This window comes from Stegostoma tigrinum, chromosome 1 (genome assembly GCF_030684315.1).
Source record: "Stegostoma tigrinum isolate sSteTig4 chromosome 1, sSteTig4.hap1, whole genome shotgun sequence".
In the NCBI taxonomy this organism is placed as follows: domain Eukaryota; kingdom Metazoa; phylum Chordata; class Chondrichthyes; order Orectolobiformes; family Stegostomatidae; genus Stegostoma; species Stegostoma tigrinum.
The window spans coordinates 19,774,856-19,792,313 of NC_081354.1; the positions used below are offsets into that span (position 1 = coordinate 19,774,856).

The 17,458-nt window shown below is 42.7% G+C and overlaps 1 protein-coding gene across 2 annotated transcripts in view; it reads left to right on the forward strand.

Moving 5' to 3' along the window:
* The window catches only part of jade1 (jade family PHD finger 1), a 121,927-nt gene that overhangs the window by 54,658 nt on the left and 49,811 nt on the right, over nucleotides 1-17,458 (forward strand). For both annotated transcript variants that reach the window (XM_048538044.2, XM_048538036.2), the window contains exons 3-5: nucleotides 2,002-2,087; nucleotides 7,849-8,006; nucleotides 17,194-17,384. In XM_048538044.2, the coding sequence (XP_048394001.1) occupies nucleotides 2,002-2,087; nucleotides 7,849-8,006; nucleotides 17,194-17,384 (435 nt within the window). The remainder of the gene's footprint in view (nucleotides 1-2,001; nucleotides 2,088-7,848; nucleotides 8,007-17,193; nucleotides 17,385-17,458) is intronic.

A 17,458-nucleotide genomic window follows, 5' to 3' on the forward strand; every position in this document is an offset into this window, starting at 1 on the left:
TTCAGGTAAAGTAGTGTTTCACTTGTATTTCTTTCAACGTAGTCTGCTGTATTTGCTGCAGATTAATTTGCATTGACAATAACAAATGCAAATTCTTGTATAGAATGGAAGTGCTGAGGAGCTGGTCCTTCAGTCAGAGGCTGGACCTTTCTAATCAGCCTGCTGCTGATGGGTTGCTTCCCTTGTGTGTAATGAACTTGTGATTGGAGGAGAAGTGGACAGTTAGATAAGGAAGTTGTCACAGTGAGAGAGTTACTGATGTAGCATCTGTCGGGTTGGGGGTTCGGTCTTGCTCACTCGCTCTCTCCCTCGCTCACTCTATCTCTCTTGCTCACTGTCTGTCTCGCTGTCTCTCTCTCTCTCTCGCTGTCCTTTCTCTCTCTCTCTCTCTCTCTCTCGCTCATTCTCTCTCTATTTGGGGTGGCGGTGCAAGAAACTAGGTTTCTATGGCAAGGCCTTCTTGGCGTTCAAGTATGCAATACGTCAGTACAAACACAAGTGGTTGGTATCATCTAATAAGAGTTAATAGAAACGAACAAGAAATATGCAAACCTCCCCCACCCAGAAGAGTAGCCTCCAAGATCTCAAGCCAAGTGGATGGGAGAATGATTTTGTGCTCTGTTTTATGATGTATTTTAATGAAGCAGAAAGTAAAAAGAAGGCGTTAAACAACAGACTGAGTGATTGGGAGATAAACAAGAGAAGGATATGAGTGAAAAAAAGTGAAAGACAAAGAATTGGGATGAATTTTGGTGGGAAACGCCTGATGGAGAAACGTCATCTTTATGTTTATCTTTTGGCAATCCCATGCAAGATTAATTACTGTTTAACTATACCTGGATGGCCACTTATTTGTAATATTGAAATAAAAGCTTTCTTGAGATTTTCTTTTAGAATTTCTTGTGTGCTCAGTTTAAGTGGCTGATGTGCCTAAGATCAGAGGGCACAAGTTTAAGGTGAGCATTAATTGGTTTAGAGGAGATCTGAGATTAAAAGGTTTCCACCTGGAGGATGATAGAAATATGGAACATGCTGCCTGAGAGGGTGGTGAAGGCAGGTACTCTAACAACATTTAAGAAGCATCTGGATGGACATTTAATGTCAGGTCAGAGGAGGCTATGGAACAAGTGCAGGCCAATGGGGTTAGTGTAGCTTGGTGTGTGTTGTTTTGCCTTGAAATGGTGGGTGGAAGGACCTGTTTCTGTGCTATATGACTGTAGCTGAGAATGTAGTTGTCATCAGTGGAACCACTGGTTAATTTGTGTGAGAGCTTGGTTCAGTTGTTAGTAATATTGCTTCTGAGTGCAGAGGTTGTGTTCAAACTTGATATCTGGATGTGACAGTTGTTTGTTTGGAATTTACCTCAATGGTTGAGACATGAAGTGCCTCCACCTATCCATTCAGAGATAACAAGAACAGGCCATACTGCAGTCAGAGACAACACGGTGCGGAGTTGGAGGTGCACAGAAATTTCTGAAGTGGGTCCCAACCTGAAATATCAGCTTTCCTGCTCCTGTAATGCTGCCTGGCCTGATGTGTTCCTCCAGCTCCACACTATGTTGTCTCCTTGTATCCATTTGTCTGAGTGTTTCAGCTCGAAGGTAGAGATCTAGTGGTAGTGTTTTGAATGAGAAAAATGGGTAAAATGCAGGGCAGGTAGTTAGAACGGTAAAATCTGACATTCACGATTCTCAACTTACCAAGAATTAAATTACTAAATAATACTTAGTGTAGAGACGAGTAGCTTTGCATTTGACGTGCAACACATTGGAATCTCTAACTTTCGTGTTACAGGCAGGCCAGCTCACCACCGACTCTTACTCATGTCTGACTCAGAACGTCACTGGCTCAAGTCCCACGATAGGATTTCAAGTGGTAAACTTGGCTGACCGTTCAGTATGGTCTTTTGGTTGATGAAGTTAGACAGAGACTTCATCTGCCCAACTGATCCAAGTACTTACATTAAAAAAAATAACCACCTATTGATTTTTTTTTGTTAAGGTCATTCAACATCCTGGTCTCAACATTCTAAGTCACGTCACAGAAGAAGCTCCACGTCGAGGCATGAAGACCGAAAACCATCTGAGGTAACGCCTTGCGACGGTCTGAAATTTTCTCTCCTCCTCAACACTATTTTCCTGTTCTCTTCTTCAGGAAATGATGTTTCTTGTTTTGGCATTTGCTTATAAACATTGTGGCCCTCTCACATCCCTCTACAATGTATGGGTCTTGGTAGTGACTGTTGATTGACTGAGGGTGGTTGGAGGGAGACGTGAGGGTGGTCAGACTGACTCTTCCAGTGGATGTGGCTTTATAATGCTTGGAAGATGCAATGCAAAATGATTTTTCTCCTCTGTAGCTTAAAAGCTTCATGTGCATTGTAAGGGTCAATCTACTCACCAGGGACTGGAGGTTGAATTTTCCTCCCCTGTATGACTTTGACGCACAGGCAAGTCTCTGAGCCACGTGATGTGGTATCATCCTGAATCCAGGATACCTGATTGTTGACAGATGAAGTCACTTTTGGCATCTTATTTGCTTTTTTCAGAAGTCTAGACTTGCAGTGTACGTTCCAGCTGAGCATCGAGGAGATGCGATTCTGACTGGCTGCGTCCAAAGTCTAGTTAAGGATGGCCAGTGGGTTCCTAATGCCGCAGGCCCGACCTGAGGTATTGCTAACAGCCTCACTGGGAACGATAAACACTGCCCAGTCAGAATAGGGTGCCTCAAAATGGAATGTCTACAGTTCCAAATATAAAAAGGCCCACAGCCAGTTGGGCTGCCAAATACAGGGAAAGCCCCACCCCCTGACTGGCCCAGTTGCAACTAAGGCCTCTTATCCACACAGCCATGTGAATGGCACATGGGCCCTACAGGTCTGATAGTCCCACCTACTTGCCACCACCCCCAATGTCTTCATGGCAAGTAAGATTCGTGCCACATAAGTGCCAGGCAATGACCATCTCTGTCAAGGAAGAGCTGAAGCATCACCCTCGTTATTGAACAGAATTACAATCACTCAATCTCCTGCTATTAACAACTGCTGACTGGAAACTGAAGTGGGCTAGCCACATAAGTACTACAAGAACAGTCTGAGGCTGAATCCTGCTGCAACAGGTAATTCGCTTCCTGACTCCCCAGAGCCTGTTTACTGTCTATGAGCGATACTCAAACAGCTTGACACCATCCGTAGCAAAGCAGCCTGCATGATTGGTACCACATCCACAAACATCCACTCCCTCCACTACTGATGCACAATCACAGCAGTGTATACTGTTTCCAAAATGCACTGCAGAAATTAACCAAGGCTCTTTGGGTAGCACTTTCCAGACTCGTAAGCCTCATCTATCTTGAAGGATAGGGTAGTAGATATTTCAGACATTTCAGGAACCAATGGAATAATGCCCCTTTAAGAATTGGCAGCCTCAAGAGATGACGGGTATTATTGGGAGCAAAAGACAAGGATTATACTATTATCTGACTAGAGTATCTTTGGAGATTTCATTTTTTAGATTAAACCAAAATTTGTGTTTTCATTTCATCCACAGTTTTGACTCAGTTGTAACTGGAGCATGGCATCAGAAAAAAAGAAATAGCACTGGATTAAAAACATTTAGTTTGCATATTTATTTACATTCTACTTTGCAAGCATGCAGATAGAGAACAGGGGCACAGATAGGGTGAAATTTCTGCAATATGTGCAGGGCAGCTTTCTGAAACGGTACATTTCCATTCCTGCCAGAAAAAGAGTTGTGCTGGATCTGGTCCTGGGAAACGAGGTAGGCCACATAGAGAATGTCAGAGTGGGGAAGCATTTTGGAAATAGTGATCATAATTATACTAAGTTTCAATATTAAGTTGGAAATGCATATAAATCAGTTAACAATTAAGATTCCAGACCAGAAAAGGGCAGATTTTAGGGGTCTGAAAGTTGAACCTGAACAGATTTGTTTGAAACACATTGGTGGCTAAAGTGGATGAAAAATGGGAGAATTTCAGAAGAGAAATGAATAGGGTGCAAGCTAGGGGCATAACAATGAGAAATAAACTTGGGCTACTCTAGCTTATATGCACTGAATGACTAAGGATATGAAATAAGGAAGGAAAAGAAGACAAATGATTCATACCGAAATAACAGCAATAGAAATCAGGAAGAGTATCTCAAATACAGGATAGATGCTAACACTGGAATAGAGAAGGCTAAGAGGAAGCATGAAGAAAGGATAGCAGGCTGCACTAAAATAGTGAAATGTTCTTCAACACATTAATCGTGAAAGGTTGGTGAAAGATAGGCTAGGGCCCCTAAGGCACAAGCAGGATAGGGTGCTCACCGAAGCAAAGGGCATGGAGTGGTACTAGATGAGTCCTTTATTTTTGTCTTTAACAAATTAGAAAATGGCGCCAATGGACGAGTTGAAAATGTGGGTATTGAGCAACTGAGCAGTACAGTGGTAGATAAAGAAGAGGTGCTAAAATGATTGGCAGCACTCCAGTCAAGAAGTCACCAGGCCCAAATGGGATGCATCCAAGATAACAAAGTGTGGAGCTGGATGAACATGGCAGGCCAAGCAGCATCTTAGGAGCACAAAAGCTGACGTTTTGGGCCTAGACCCTTCATCAGAAAAGACCCTTTGGCAAAACTTTTTCACGCCTCCCTGAGTGCAGCATTAGTCTCGGGGCCTGGAGGATCGCAAATGTGACACCATTGTTTAAGAAAGCAGCGACGGCCATCCCAAGGAATTACAGACTAGGTAGCTTGTCATCAACGCATGGAAAAACTGGTGGCCATAATACAGGATATGGTAAATATGCACTTAGAGAAAAATAAGTTGATACTTCACAGTCAACATGGCTTTGTCAAGGACAGGTCATATGTGACAGATTTATTTGAATTCTTTGATGAGGGACACAGGCAGCAGACTAAAGTAGTGCTGTAGATGTTGTGTATTTGGACTTTGAGAAAACATTCGATAGGATGCCCTCTGACAGTTTGGTTAGACAATTAGATATGTTTGAGATTTATTGGTCCTTGGCAGCATGGATTACAAGTTGGCTAAAAGATAAGAAACAAAGAGCAAGTATAGATGGGGGGCATTAAACAAATTGGAATCGAGTAGAATGTGCTGTTCCCCAGGGATTGGTATCGAAACTCTTGCTTTTTCTGGTCTACATAAATGATTTGGAGATGGGCATTGAGTGCAACATGTCCTAATTTGCAGACATTACTAGGGAGAAGCTGAGGAGAATAGTGAATTTTGAGGATGATACTGAGCAACTTCAGAGAGACATTGACAATTTGGGCCAATGGGCAGGCACCTGGCACATGAATTTCAATGCAGAGAAATGTGAGGTAATGTGTATTGATAGAAGAAACAGCTAGAAACAATGCAGGCTCAATGGTACAACTTTGAGGGATGTACAGGAGCAGAAGGACCTCGAGGTTTGCATGTATAATTCTCTGAGCGGCCAGACAAGTTGAAAGGCGGGTTATAGGATCCTTGGGTTAGTAAAGAAAGGCACAGTGTAGAAAAACAAGGAAGTGTTGCTACACCTCTACAAGTCATTGGTCAGATGACATTTGGCATATTGTGTTCAGTTCCACGCACCTTATTTAAAGATGTTAAAGCCCTGGAGAATGCAAAGGAGATTTGCTGGAATGAGGAATTTCAGATACAAAAAAATTGAGAGAAATTGGGTTTATTCTCCTTGGAGCAGAGAAGATTGACGTGACCTTATTGAGGTGTTCAAAGCTGTTAATAGGGTTCACAATTTTAAGATTGTCAGCAAGCAAGTTAGGAGTGAGGTGAGGACTAACTTCACTCAGAGTTTTTAGCGTTTGGGATGAGCTGCCTGGGAGAGTGATGGAGGAGGATTCCATACAAGGTATCAAAAGAGATCTGGATGCATATTTGAAAATGATGAATTTAGACAGAGATCGAGCTGGAGAATAGGACTAGCTGAGGAGCCCTTTCGAGACTTGGAATGGACACAGTGGGTTAAATGTCTTTCTTCTGTACTATAAAATTCTGAGTCCCAAGGAATGCATCAGAAATTACAGTGAAATGGCGCCTTCGCTGCATGCCTTTGAAAAGACATTGTCATCCTCTATGTGTGGTGAGCCGTTTTTACATGCTACAGGCATTAAGGGCTAATAACCATTAAAATTTCCGAGGAGAGTCCATAAACAAAGGATTGATCTTCAGAACATTGCTGAAAGTAAACGGGAAGACTATTTTTAGCCATTAAAATTCTTTTCACCTTCTTTGACTCCTTTGTTGTATTATTCATAAAAATATTACATCAGAAGTGGGGGAGGGATTTACCTAGTCAGGTAGTCAACAGAGGTTACAGGCACAAAGTTTCCAGGTGGCTAATGAAGAGTCTGTTTATTTTCCAGTTGGTGTGTGAAGGCGGGGGTGTTGGTTGGCAAGCGGCCAGATTGGGTGCGAGGCAGTTGAAAACGGGAAATTATTCACTAAAATGGCCAGTAATATGCAGATTAAAATTGGCCACAATATTTATGGCATTGGGGTTTGCGTGAGGGGTAGAAGGTGGAATTTGTGCTTTGTCTGAATTAGTGTGTGTTGGATATCTAGGAGTGAGCAAACTGGCCACAGGCAAAGAGACCTGAAAATACCGAGTGGATAATCAGATGTGGTGTGCGAGCTAGAAAAGGAGCACAGTATTAGAGGGTCAAAGTTGAGCAGAAGAGTTTAGGGAGGAAGAAGCAAAGAACGTGACAGAACATAGGGCGGAAGCAACATCATATTAATTTTCTTTAATTTGTAAAAAAAATCAGACCTCTTTAATAGACCACTATTCATTCAGTGCAGCAATGGACAAGTATTGTAAAGGCTGTGAGGACAAGCAAAATAGTCATTTGGGGTATTTATGTAAAATAAGGACATGTGGGAAGGTCAGATTTTGTGCCCTTATTTGCGTGATCTGAATATTTCACACATTTTGTAGGCATTCGTGATAGTGATCATGGAAATCAATGTGGGGAGCGTTAGGAATAGGGCGAGAGGAATTTATTCCCTTTGATGAACTGATAAAGAACCATTAGATCTGGAATTAAAGTGATTGATGAACAAATCAAAAGTGAGTGAGGACAAATCTTTATTTTACAATGGTCTGTTCAGGATCGGGGCTGCCTTCAACTGTGGTGAAGGCAGATTTAATTGTGCCTATCCCAGAGGAAATTGGATAATGAGATGTAGAGACAATCTGCAGGGTGACTGAGGAAAGGCGGGATGGCAGTGTGAATTACCTCCCTCCCTCTGCACTTTAACCATTCTGTTATTCTTTATTTTTGTGTTGCAACTGTTACAGCCTGTACTTTATTTTACTAGTTTCTCAAAATTAAAAGTCAGTCAGTTTCTCCCTGCATGGAATTAGTGGGCTTAGAATTTCAGATATCAGTGACCTTCCGAACATTGATGACCTCTGTAGAAGCAAATTTCATCATGGGGTTAAGAGGATCTTTACGGGTGGGAAGAAAAAGTTCTTCGAGTCAGGATTGAGGCTTGTTTTCTTTTGTCTGTCTTCAACTGTTGTGCAGTCAGAGATTTAATAGAAGCCATCAACTTACAAATAATCAATATTCATACCCATGTCTAGAGCTGTTACTCAAGCCAGGCTAATCGTAATATTTTCTTGAATCATGTAATCATCTGAGATTGCACTTGATCAGATATCCAAGCATGCTTGTATTTTGTTGGCATAGATTTCATTGGTTTGGTTGCCTTTACACGATAAAGGTTTAATGTGTAACTGTTTTTGTTGCTTGGTTATTCTGGAATTTTGGAACCATTAACATGTCTGTGTGTTTTGTGTCCCTTTGTTCAGGTCTACAGAACAGATCTGATAACTGCAATGAAGTTACATGATTCACATCAATTGAACTCTGATGAATATTATATTCTGGCTGACTCTTGGAGACAAGAATGGGAGAAGGGAGTTCAAGTACCAGTTAACCCCGAATCTGTACCTCAAGCGATTGTCAGGTATTTGGGGGATGTGGTGTGTTCCAGTGTTGATTTTAAAATGAAACTGAACCATGTTGCTTTGTTTTAACTTCTTTGGTTCTCATCACCTCATTACATTCAACTTTCCATGACCTTGGGCTGGAGCTAGAATGAGGGTAGGACGAGATTTCATGGCTAGCTGTCATTCCGTGGTTTGGAGGCGTGTGCGACTCAGAATTGCAAACCATGTTCAGTTCTCCTTCTGCATCATGTTCTTGCTGGACACTTATTTCATGAGAATGTGAGCAGTGGGCAGTACTAAAATGTTTAGATGCATGATTGGTCTAAGTACCAGGCCACTTTGCAAAGTCTTTCACCTGTGCCAGAGGCGTGATGCTCATGTATCTGAAGTGCAAGAAAATGACTTTTTGCTGTCCATTAAAACAGGGCCAAATCCGAGTTTGATTCAGAATCTAAATCAGAGTTTAATTCAGGCACTGTTGCTCAGAAATAATCAGTTGTATTGACATACCTTTATAATCATTATATGATTGAGCATTCCAATGGAGTTTCATCAAAGTATTAATGGATTTCCTAACAATTGGAGCTGTGCAAATTGGGGGAAAAACATTACATGAAGTAGAGCAAAGTTTTACATAAAACTCTTTCAGGCGATAAACAAGTGGGTTAGATATCTTGATTTGGACCTTGGTCGCCCATTGCCTAGTAACTGATAACATATTTGTTGCCTCTTACATTTCCTTTGTCAACAGCTATTCCACCCAGATTAGAAAAACAATGGCACTTCTGGGCCTTTCTCTTAAATGGCAAAAGGTGCAGAAGTAAAACGGAGAACAAAAAGTAATCCATTGACATGAAAGTGGTTAGACTTTTTCGTAAAGGATGTTTCCAGCAGCTTCACCCAGAGAAACAGCCCTTTTACCACAAAATCTCCAAACCTGCATCTTATGGTTTGTAAATATGTAGCAGGTGCTCAATGAAAATGAAAAAAGATCACTCAATGTTACAAACTCCACCTACCATGCCTCTCCAGCCAGTATTTTTGGTTGCCAAAACTACATTAAGCAGCAGCATGGATCACACATACATTCTCCAATAGAAATCATGTTGTATCCAAAATTTGCTGTTGGAGAGGCAGAGTCTTTATAGCACGGAAAGAAGTCCATCAGCCCATCATGTCCGTGGCAGTCTTCAAACTTGCATCTACTCTGATCCTATTTTCCAGTACTTGGCTCATAGCTTAGTATGCCACAGCATTTCAAATGTTAATACCTGCAAACGTTGTACTTCTGATCATTGATTCATGTGAGAAAGTATTTATGCAGTGCCTTGTTGTGTCCTAAGACTGTCCAAACAGCATAGAGGAGAAACTAAAGCACTATCCTTTTTTATTGTCATTTTCTCTTGGGATGAGGGCACCTGGAGGGTTACATTATTTATTGGCTGATCTTTGCTTCAATCACAGCCTTTGGACAATTCCAGCTTGTAACTGATGTCCATTTCAAGCCCACCGACTCCCACAGCTACCTAGAATACACCTCCTCCCACCCACCCTCCTGCAAAAATTCCATTCCCTATTCCCAATTCCTCCGCCTCCGCCGCATCTGCTCCCACGATAAGACATTCCACTCCCGCACATCCCAGATGTCCAAGTTCTTTAAGGACCGCAACTTTCCCCCCACAGTGATCGAGAACGCCCTTGACCGCGTCTCCCGCATTTCCCGCAACACATCCCTCACACCCCGCCCCCGCCACAACCGCCCCAAGAGGATCCCCCTCGTTCTCACACACCACCCTACCAACCTCCGGATACAACGCATCATCCTCCGACACTTCCGCCATTTACAATCCGACCCCACCACCCAAGACATTTTTCCATCCCCTCCCCTGTCTGCTTTCCGGAGAGACCACTCTCTCCGTGACTCCCTTGTTCGCTCCACACTGCCCTCCAACCCCACCACACCCGGCACCTTCCCCTGCAACCGCAGGAAATGCTACACTTGTCCCCACACCTCCTCCCTCACTCCTATCGCAGGCCCCAAGATGACATTCCACATTAAGCAGAGGTTCACCTGCACATCTGCCAATGTGGTATACTGCATCCACTGTACCCGGTGTGGCATCCTCTACATTGGGGAAACCAAGCGGAGGCTTGGAGACCGCTTTGCAGAACACCTCCGCTCAGTTCGCAACAAACAACTGCACCTCCCAGTCGCAAACCATTTCCACTCCCCCTCCCATTCTCTAGATGACATGTCCATCATGGGCCTCCTGCAGTGCCACAATGATGCCACCCGAAGGTTGCAGGAACAGCAACTCATATTCCGCCTGGGAACCCTGCAGCCATATGGTATCAATGTGGACTTCACCAGTTTCAAAATCTCCCCTTCCCCTACTGCATCCCTAAACCAGCCTAGTTCGTCCCCTCCCCCCACTGCACCACACAACCAGCCCAGCTCTTCCCCCCCCACCCACTGCATCCCAAAACCAGTCCAGCCTGTCTCTGCCTCCCTAACCGGTTCTTCCTCTCACCCATCCCTTCCTCCCACACCAAGCCGCACCCCCAGCTACCTACTAACCTCATCCCACCTCCTTGACCTGTCTGTCTTCCCTGGACTGACCTATCCCCTCCCTACCTCCCCACCTATACTCTCTCCACCTATCTTCTTTACTCTCCATCTTCGGTCCGCCTCCCCCTCTCTCCCTATTTATTCCAGCTCCCTCTCCCCATCCCCCTCTCTGATGAAGGGTCTAGGCCCGAAACGTCAGCTTTTGTGCTCCTGAGATGCTGCTTGGCCTGCTGTGTTCATCCAGCCTCACATTTTATTATCTTGGAATTCTCCAGCATCTGCAGTTCCCATTATCTCTGATATCTTTGGACAATTCTCTTTGCTTTACTGGATCAACTTCGGGCCGAGAGTCATGCGAGGGATTGGGCAAATGGTGGCGCATTAACTTGTCTGAGTGCATGTGACTGAACCTGTATTGATAGAAATTTAGTTAGCCCACGTATTGCTTGATGTGTTATCATTGTGAGTTTCAAACTTGAGATGTCTGGGTTACATGTTTACCATGTAAATATATCAGTAAAGCTTTTCTTGGCCTACGCCATTGCCTCTGCATGACTTACTCTTCTTGGTGACATAATTTGCAGATTTGGGGTAAGTCATCACAAGCATGCTAGCTGTTTCTATTGCTATGACCTTGATGCCTCCAGCGCACATAGTTATGACCACTTGTCTAACGATCCACTCTTATAGATTTCCTAAACTCCCTCTCCCTAGCTGAACTAGCCTCTCCCCAGCTTTTCAGTTTGAAGCTGAGTGCCCAATCTCAAATCTTCTCTGTTGCTAAGTCTGAACACTTTTACCACAACTTACAAACACCACTCCCCCAACCTGCAGGTGTACTGATTGTAGGTTTGTGTGCATTTTCCCTTATTCTTAACTCAGCAATGCCTTCAGCAGCCTCTGCCTTTTGCTGCTGTGCTTTCCTTGTCTAAGATCCTTGGCATCTTTACTTCTTCCTTTTTAAGGCTTCCCATAATTCCCCTTCTCTGAACAAACTTTCATTACCTCTTGATATCTCCTCCATTGGCTAGGTATATTTTTATTTCTGATCATCTACAGTGAAGTAATATGAGGCATTTTTCTGTGTTAAAAGTACTGTATCAATGTAAGTTGCTAGGCAGGAGCACAAAACAGCAATAATCTTGCATACTGCACTCTCTCAAACATCAAATCAAATGGCAAGCCAGTTGGGAGTTTCTGGAATTTTTATACAATGACACATAAGGTCAAAAATGGTGTCGGAAACCTGAGCCAAACCAAGCTCTATCTCTTTGTCCAAGGGGACTGGGGTGAGTTGTGACTTTTGTGACTACACTCAAATGTTCATACAAGAGAGCACATTACCTTCACTCAGATTCTATTTCCATTCATGGGATGTGCAAAATATGGCTTTAGTCTTGTCAGGAGAAGGCCTAAACTCTTCCTAGAGTTCTTTGGAGAGGTGGAATACACTTTTTGGAGAGATAAGGTACCCTTTAAGAGAGGTCAGGTGTGCTTTGGGAGAGGTCAGGTGACCATGGGACCTGTTGAAGTAGATTAGAGTGTGTGTAAAAAAAAGTTGATTTCAAACTCATTGGAGATGTTGGTGAAGCTCCTATGATATAAGTATTTGAAAAAAATCAATCTGCAGTTTTTTTTAGAAAACAATGCTTCCTATTTCGCTCTGTTGACATAAATCTGAGGGTTCTCCTTGTAAGATTAGTGCTGCATGACTAATCCAACCTATAGTCATTGCATTGGGATGCTATTAGTTCACAGCATGATTGACAGCTCCAAGTGGTCATTAAGTCTTTGAAGTAGGACTGTGAATGCAAATGCTTTTTAATAAGGTGTTTTAAGAACTTACATGTACAAGGTGATGCTGCTAATGACATTACTCTGTATAGTTGTATCACTGAATTGACTGTCCAGATAATAAGGTGAAGCACTGGAAACCTTCCAGTACTGAAATGAGACTGACACCATTTGGAGTTGCGCGGTCACACTGACAGACTGCCAGTTTATGAGTAACTCTAGGTTAGGAACTGTAGGTTAACTGTTAGTTAAATACTAGGTTAGACACCTGGGACGCTTGGAGCTGGGAGAGATCTTGGGCTGAATTGACAGACATGACATGGTCATACAAAGACTTGCTTTGTGATTTCCCTTGCGCATGCTTCATCCTGTAGAAACAGTTTTCAAAGACCAATTTCGGAGCTCGCTCCTAAATTTCACACCCCATGGATTTTAAAAGATGGAACCTTTATTTTCAGCAGGAGAGTAGAGCAGGTGCTCGCAAACTGATGGTGATATGCTTCACTTACTTTAATTTCTATTGATTTGAATTGAGCAAGAATACCAGGGAGCAGGAAATGCTGGCCAGCCAGTGACGCCCACTACCCCCCCCCCATGAATAGGAAAGAAAAGTACAATTTCGAACCCACGTCAAACTTCTCCACTAGCTAGTAATGCATGCTCCACTTTGTTTCCTAATGGCATTTTCCAATTTAGTTGAGCTTGGATAATTGTGGTTATTGATCCAGGACTTGGATCTGCTTTTGTTCATTTGCTTTCCACTTACTAATTTAGATTACCTCTGCACAGCACTACTCTTTAGGCAAGGTATGTGCTTTTTTATGCCACTCTTAACGGCAATGCAGAAGCAATGCACAAAAAGAGCCGCTGTAACTTGGATACTTCTTTAGAAGGAAAGGATCTCCCACTTGTTGGGAAAATTATTGTTGGTAGATTCTAAAGCTCAACTGAATTGATGAGAAATCGTTCTTTCCAACACTTCTAGATTTTACAGAGGAAACCTGATACAACACCGGGAAGTATTTTAATAGAAGCTGGTACCTCAATATTAGAATTCTTTTCATGGTGTTACATTCTCCTGTCTTGGGGAAATTACTGATTCAATTCATATCTTTTGTTGATAAACCTAGGTGAAGGCTGGACACCACTGGAGTTGCAAAGAGTAAATTTAAAACAAAGCAGAACAAGCGCGAATACCCTCATATTTCTTGTGTCTTGTCATTTTTCTGTCTCCCATGTCTCAAAAAATTAGCTTTTTGTTACACTTCTGTTCTGAGCATTGCATTCAGCTGCTTTTACATTAACACCCAAACAAAAAAAAGGGAGACTTAGGTTTTTGTACTACCTTGCACGTTCTAAAATATGTAAAGCTGATAAGTACTTTTGAGGTTTTAAAAAAGAGTACATTACTGCGAATCCGAAATAAAAGCATAATTGTAATATAGGAAATGTAGCTGCCAGTTTGTACACAGCATGTTCCTGTGGTTGTGATAACAGTCAGCGAACTATTTTTCCTCACAGTAGTATCATGGGTTCATTGGCATCTCCTTGTCAGGGAAGACAAGGCCTTAGTTTAACATCACATCCAAGTGAGAGCAGCGTAGACACTGCAGCACTCTGTCAGTATCAGCTTTGATTAATTCAATGCAGTGTTGGGTATGCATACAAATCTTCAAAATTGACGCTTCCCCTTTGTAAATGACTTTTTAAAATGCCCAGAAAAGCAGTCTGATTTTTGACTAAAAATGCCAGCTGGCTGTATGATGATGCATTAGTATGGAGGCTGTGGATGGCATGTTGGTGTCTGGTGGACTTGTGCCCATACACTTTTCAAACTGCAGATGTTGAAGCAGCTTTGCAGCTTGAGTGGGATGAATTACTTTCAGAGCCATCTTACATACAGAGGGATGAAAATATTCAATGGGTATCCTCATTTAGTAAAATAAACTATCTTTGAGTTGATTTTGTGCAGATATCTGAAATCATGCAGGCGTGTGCAGCAGGCAGCATTCTTATGTAATCTTGCTATATTTCTGATGTTGTTCACAAAGTGCACTTTAGATTTGTTGCTGGCTTCAAACAACTCGGGCACCAATGGCACTATTTGGCAGCAAAACTCCTGTACCTTTCCTGAGTGGAAATACAATTATTGGTGCTGCATGTCTGTCATTCATCCAGGCTTTTACTTCCCTCAGCTGATGTTACAGCAGTGGCCATTGACCAGCAGTGAAGATTGAGAACTAACCGCGGGGCATTGCAAATCATTGCACCTCCTCATTTGAAATCTGGGTGACGGCTTTTAATTAAATATAGATTTGGATTGTAGGGTCACTTGCCCGTTAGGCATCTTTCCAATTGAGCATATAACATATATCAGTGACCAGCCCACCACCTACCTCACCCATCCATCCTTTTGAGTTAACGAGGCTCTTAAGTGGCCAATTATTGCCCACAGAAGGCACTCAGTCTGTCTCCACTGCAACAATACACTGCACAGTGGAAGACAGAGTAGAGTAGGAAAGCCGTTCTTTCATTAGTGTTGGTGGAAGAGAACGTACACGTCTATGGGATTTGGTGTGTTCATTGGATACTGTCCTTCCTGAAGCGGGACATGAGGCATACTTGCAATTGCAGTTAGGTGAGGATTCCCAGAAGTACACTGCAGTTAATACCCATATGGATTTGTACCAATATATGAGACCGCAGTGCTACCAATGGATGAGTTTGTAATGGTTTTAAATTTTCTGGACACACATCCAATCACAGCTGGCAGTATCAGACTTTGAAAGCAGAAAGATCCAGCCCTGGCAAAACTGAACCAGCCATTGGTGATGAGGGAAATCAAAGGGCTTTCACAACTAGCATTGAAACCCTTTTGGACTGATAGAGACCAGATCACAGTAGAGGATGGACCTGGACGTTTCTGGACCTTATGGGGTAGGCGTAATGGTGTTAGGAACACCAGTGCTGGACACAAGCAAAAGAAACAGTTTACTTCAGGAGAGTTATTTCATCCACCCCAACCCCAAAGGCTGTCTCTCCCACCTTTTTGTGTCTCCCCGGCTAGCCTCCAGACCACTTCCCCATTCCCTGTCTTTGGAGTGACTCCCTGCCCAAAAAGCCTAGGATTTGCCTGTCTCTGGCACCGTGACATTGTTTGTGCAACTCCTTGCAGTTCCAAGTTGCCCACTGGGGCTGCTAAGATACAACGGCCAACCAAGTGCTTGAGAATGTCACTTCCTTTGCCCTGAGATGTGGATGTCCAGCCCTCAGCTTGAAAAGGTTTTAATAGGACGGTGAGCTTTTTTTTCTGGCAAGGCACACACCCTCTGAAAGTTTAGCTCCCTCTGTATTTTTTATACCACTTCTTTCCTTGCCTCCATTTGCTGGCTCAAGGTGCAAAACTGTTCTGCTGATTATTTACCGAAAGAACATAGCCTGAATTGGACCAGTTCAGAGCTTCGAGGTGTATAAAAGCAAAACAAAAGTTGGCATTTGAATCTGAATTGGGTGTGTGGTTATTGAGTAGAAGATCTGCTCCAGATTTCTGTGCAATGTAGGTTAAGATAGAATCTGGATCAGCAGCTGTTGAAAAGCCTGCACTATTTATTGCCAAGGCACTTGCAAAGATAGTAGACATGAGCAGCTGATGAATGTTACAGAAGCAGCTTTCAGTGGCAAGTTAGATCTTACCTCTTTCCTGTTCCATGTTTGGATAACAGCCGCACAGAAGCAGTAGGCTGTAACAGTGCCAGAAAAGGAGCTTTTTTTCCCCTTGTATCTGATTTCACAGCACTAGAGGAGGACTGAATGTGTTTGATATTCAGTGCCACAGCACTCAAAGTGAGGGCATGAGCTGACAGTGAACCAATTCCTGCAAATTGGGAGATATAGACACATCAAAAAAAAATCCTTTTATATCCGAAAGGAAAAAGCAAGTACGAGTGCTGGAAGTTTAAATTTGAATCAGTTAAACTGCAGCAAGGTACACTGTATCTTGACCTCTCTCACAAAAGGATTTCGATTGAAACGTTTGCTTTGATTTTGTAATTTGCTGACTTTCAATTAGGAGAGAAAAGTTGAGCAAAACTAAGACTGCATCTGCACAGTACAGTAGTGTATTATCTTGTATTAAATTCGAGTACTTAGCCATGGTGCATAAAGAAGCACAAATGTCTCCGTCAGTTCGAGAGACAGTTAATTGAGGGGCACCAGACAGGCAAGTGTGGGGCAAGATGAGGAGGCAAGTCTTGCATTCATTATAGTAGCTGATATGAGCATTGACCCCACACCTTTGGTGTCATTCCACACCACAGTAGCTAACTGACCCCCGGTGATGCTGACTTCAAATTGTGTCTTACTTTGTTCGATGCAGTTAAGGTGAAGGATGAGATTTAATCTCCTGTGCTGCACTTTATAACATGTTTGAAATAGCAAAGGAATGGTGGGTAAATGCAACATGTTACCCAGACTTTGGTCCACCAGCTGTTCCCAGTTGGTGTGCAAAATAGCTCCAAAATTGCAGTAATGTCCAGTTGGCGGGGGGAGACAAAAATGGGGAGAAACAGCCTTTAGGCTGAGGTGGATGAAGCAACTCCCCTGAAGTAAATTGCCTGCCTTGCTTAGCAGAGTCTTGTGTGTTGCTGCACCAATAAAGAGTACTGTCGGTGAGTGAAGTGCTTGGAAATCAATTAGCAATATCAGTTTAGTTAATCATCAAGTGAATATCTTAACAAAACCGTTGAAAGGTTTTAATTTTAAATGTTTTAATTTGCTGTTCTCAGGACAACCCTGATCATAAATTACACAAATTGACATTTTTTTCCCTTCTGTATTTGCAGAATTACCGAGGAAAAGGATCAAGCTGTGACATTTTCCAGACCGAGGAAATATATTCACTCCTCTGGCTCTGAGCCACCAGAGCTTGGTTACGTGGATATCCGCACTCTTGCTGAAAGCGTGTGCCGGTATGATCTAGATGATATGGATGTAGCCTGGCTAAACATGCTGAATGAAGAATTTATAGGAATGGGTATGATTATTTTTTGGCCATATTAAGTGTAAAATAAGGCTACCTCACACCTGGTAGATTTTAAGAATTGCTTC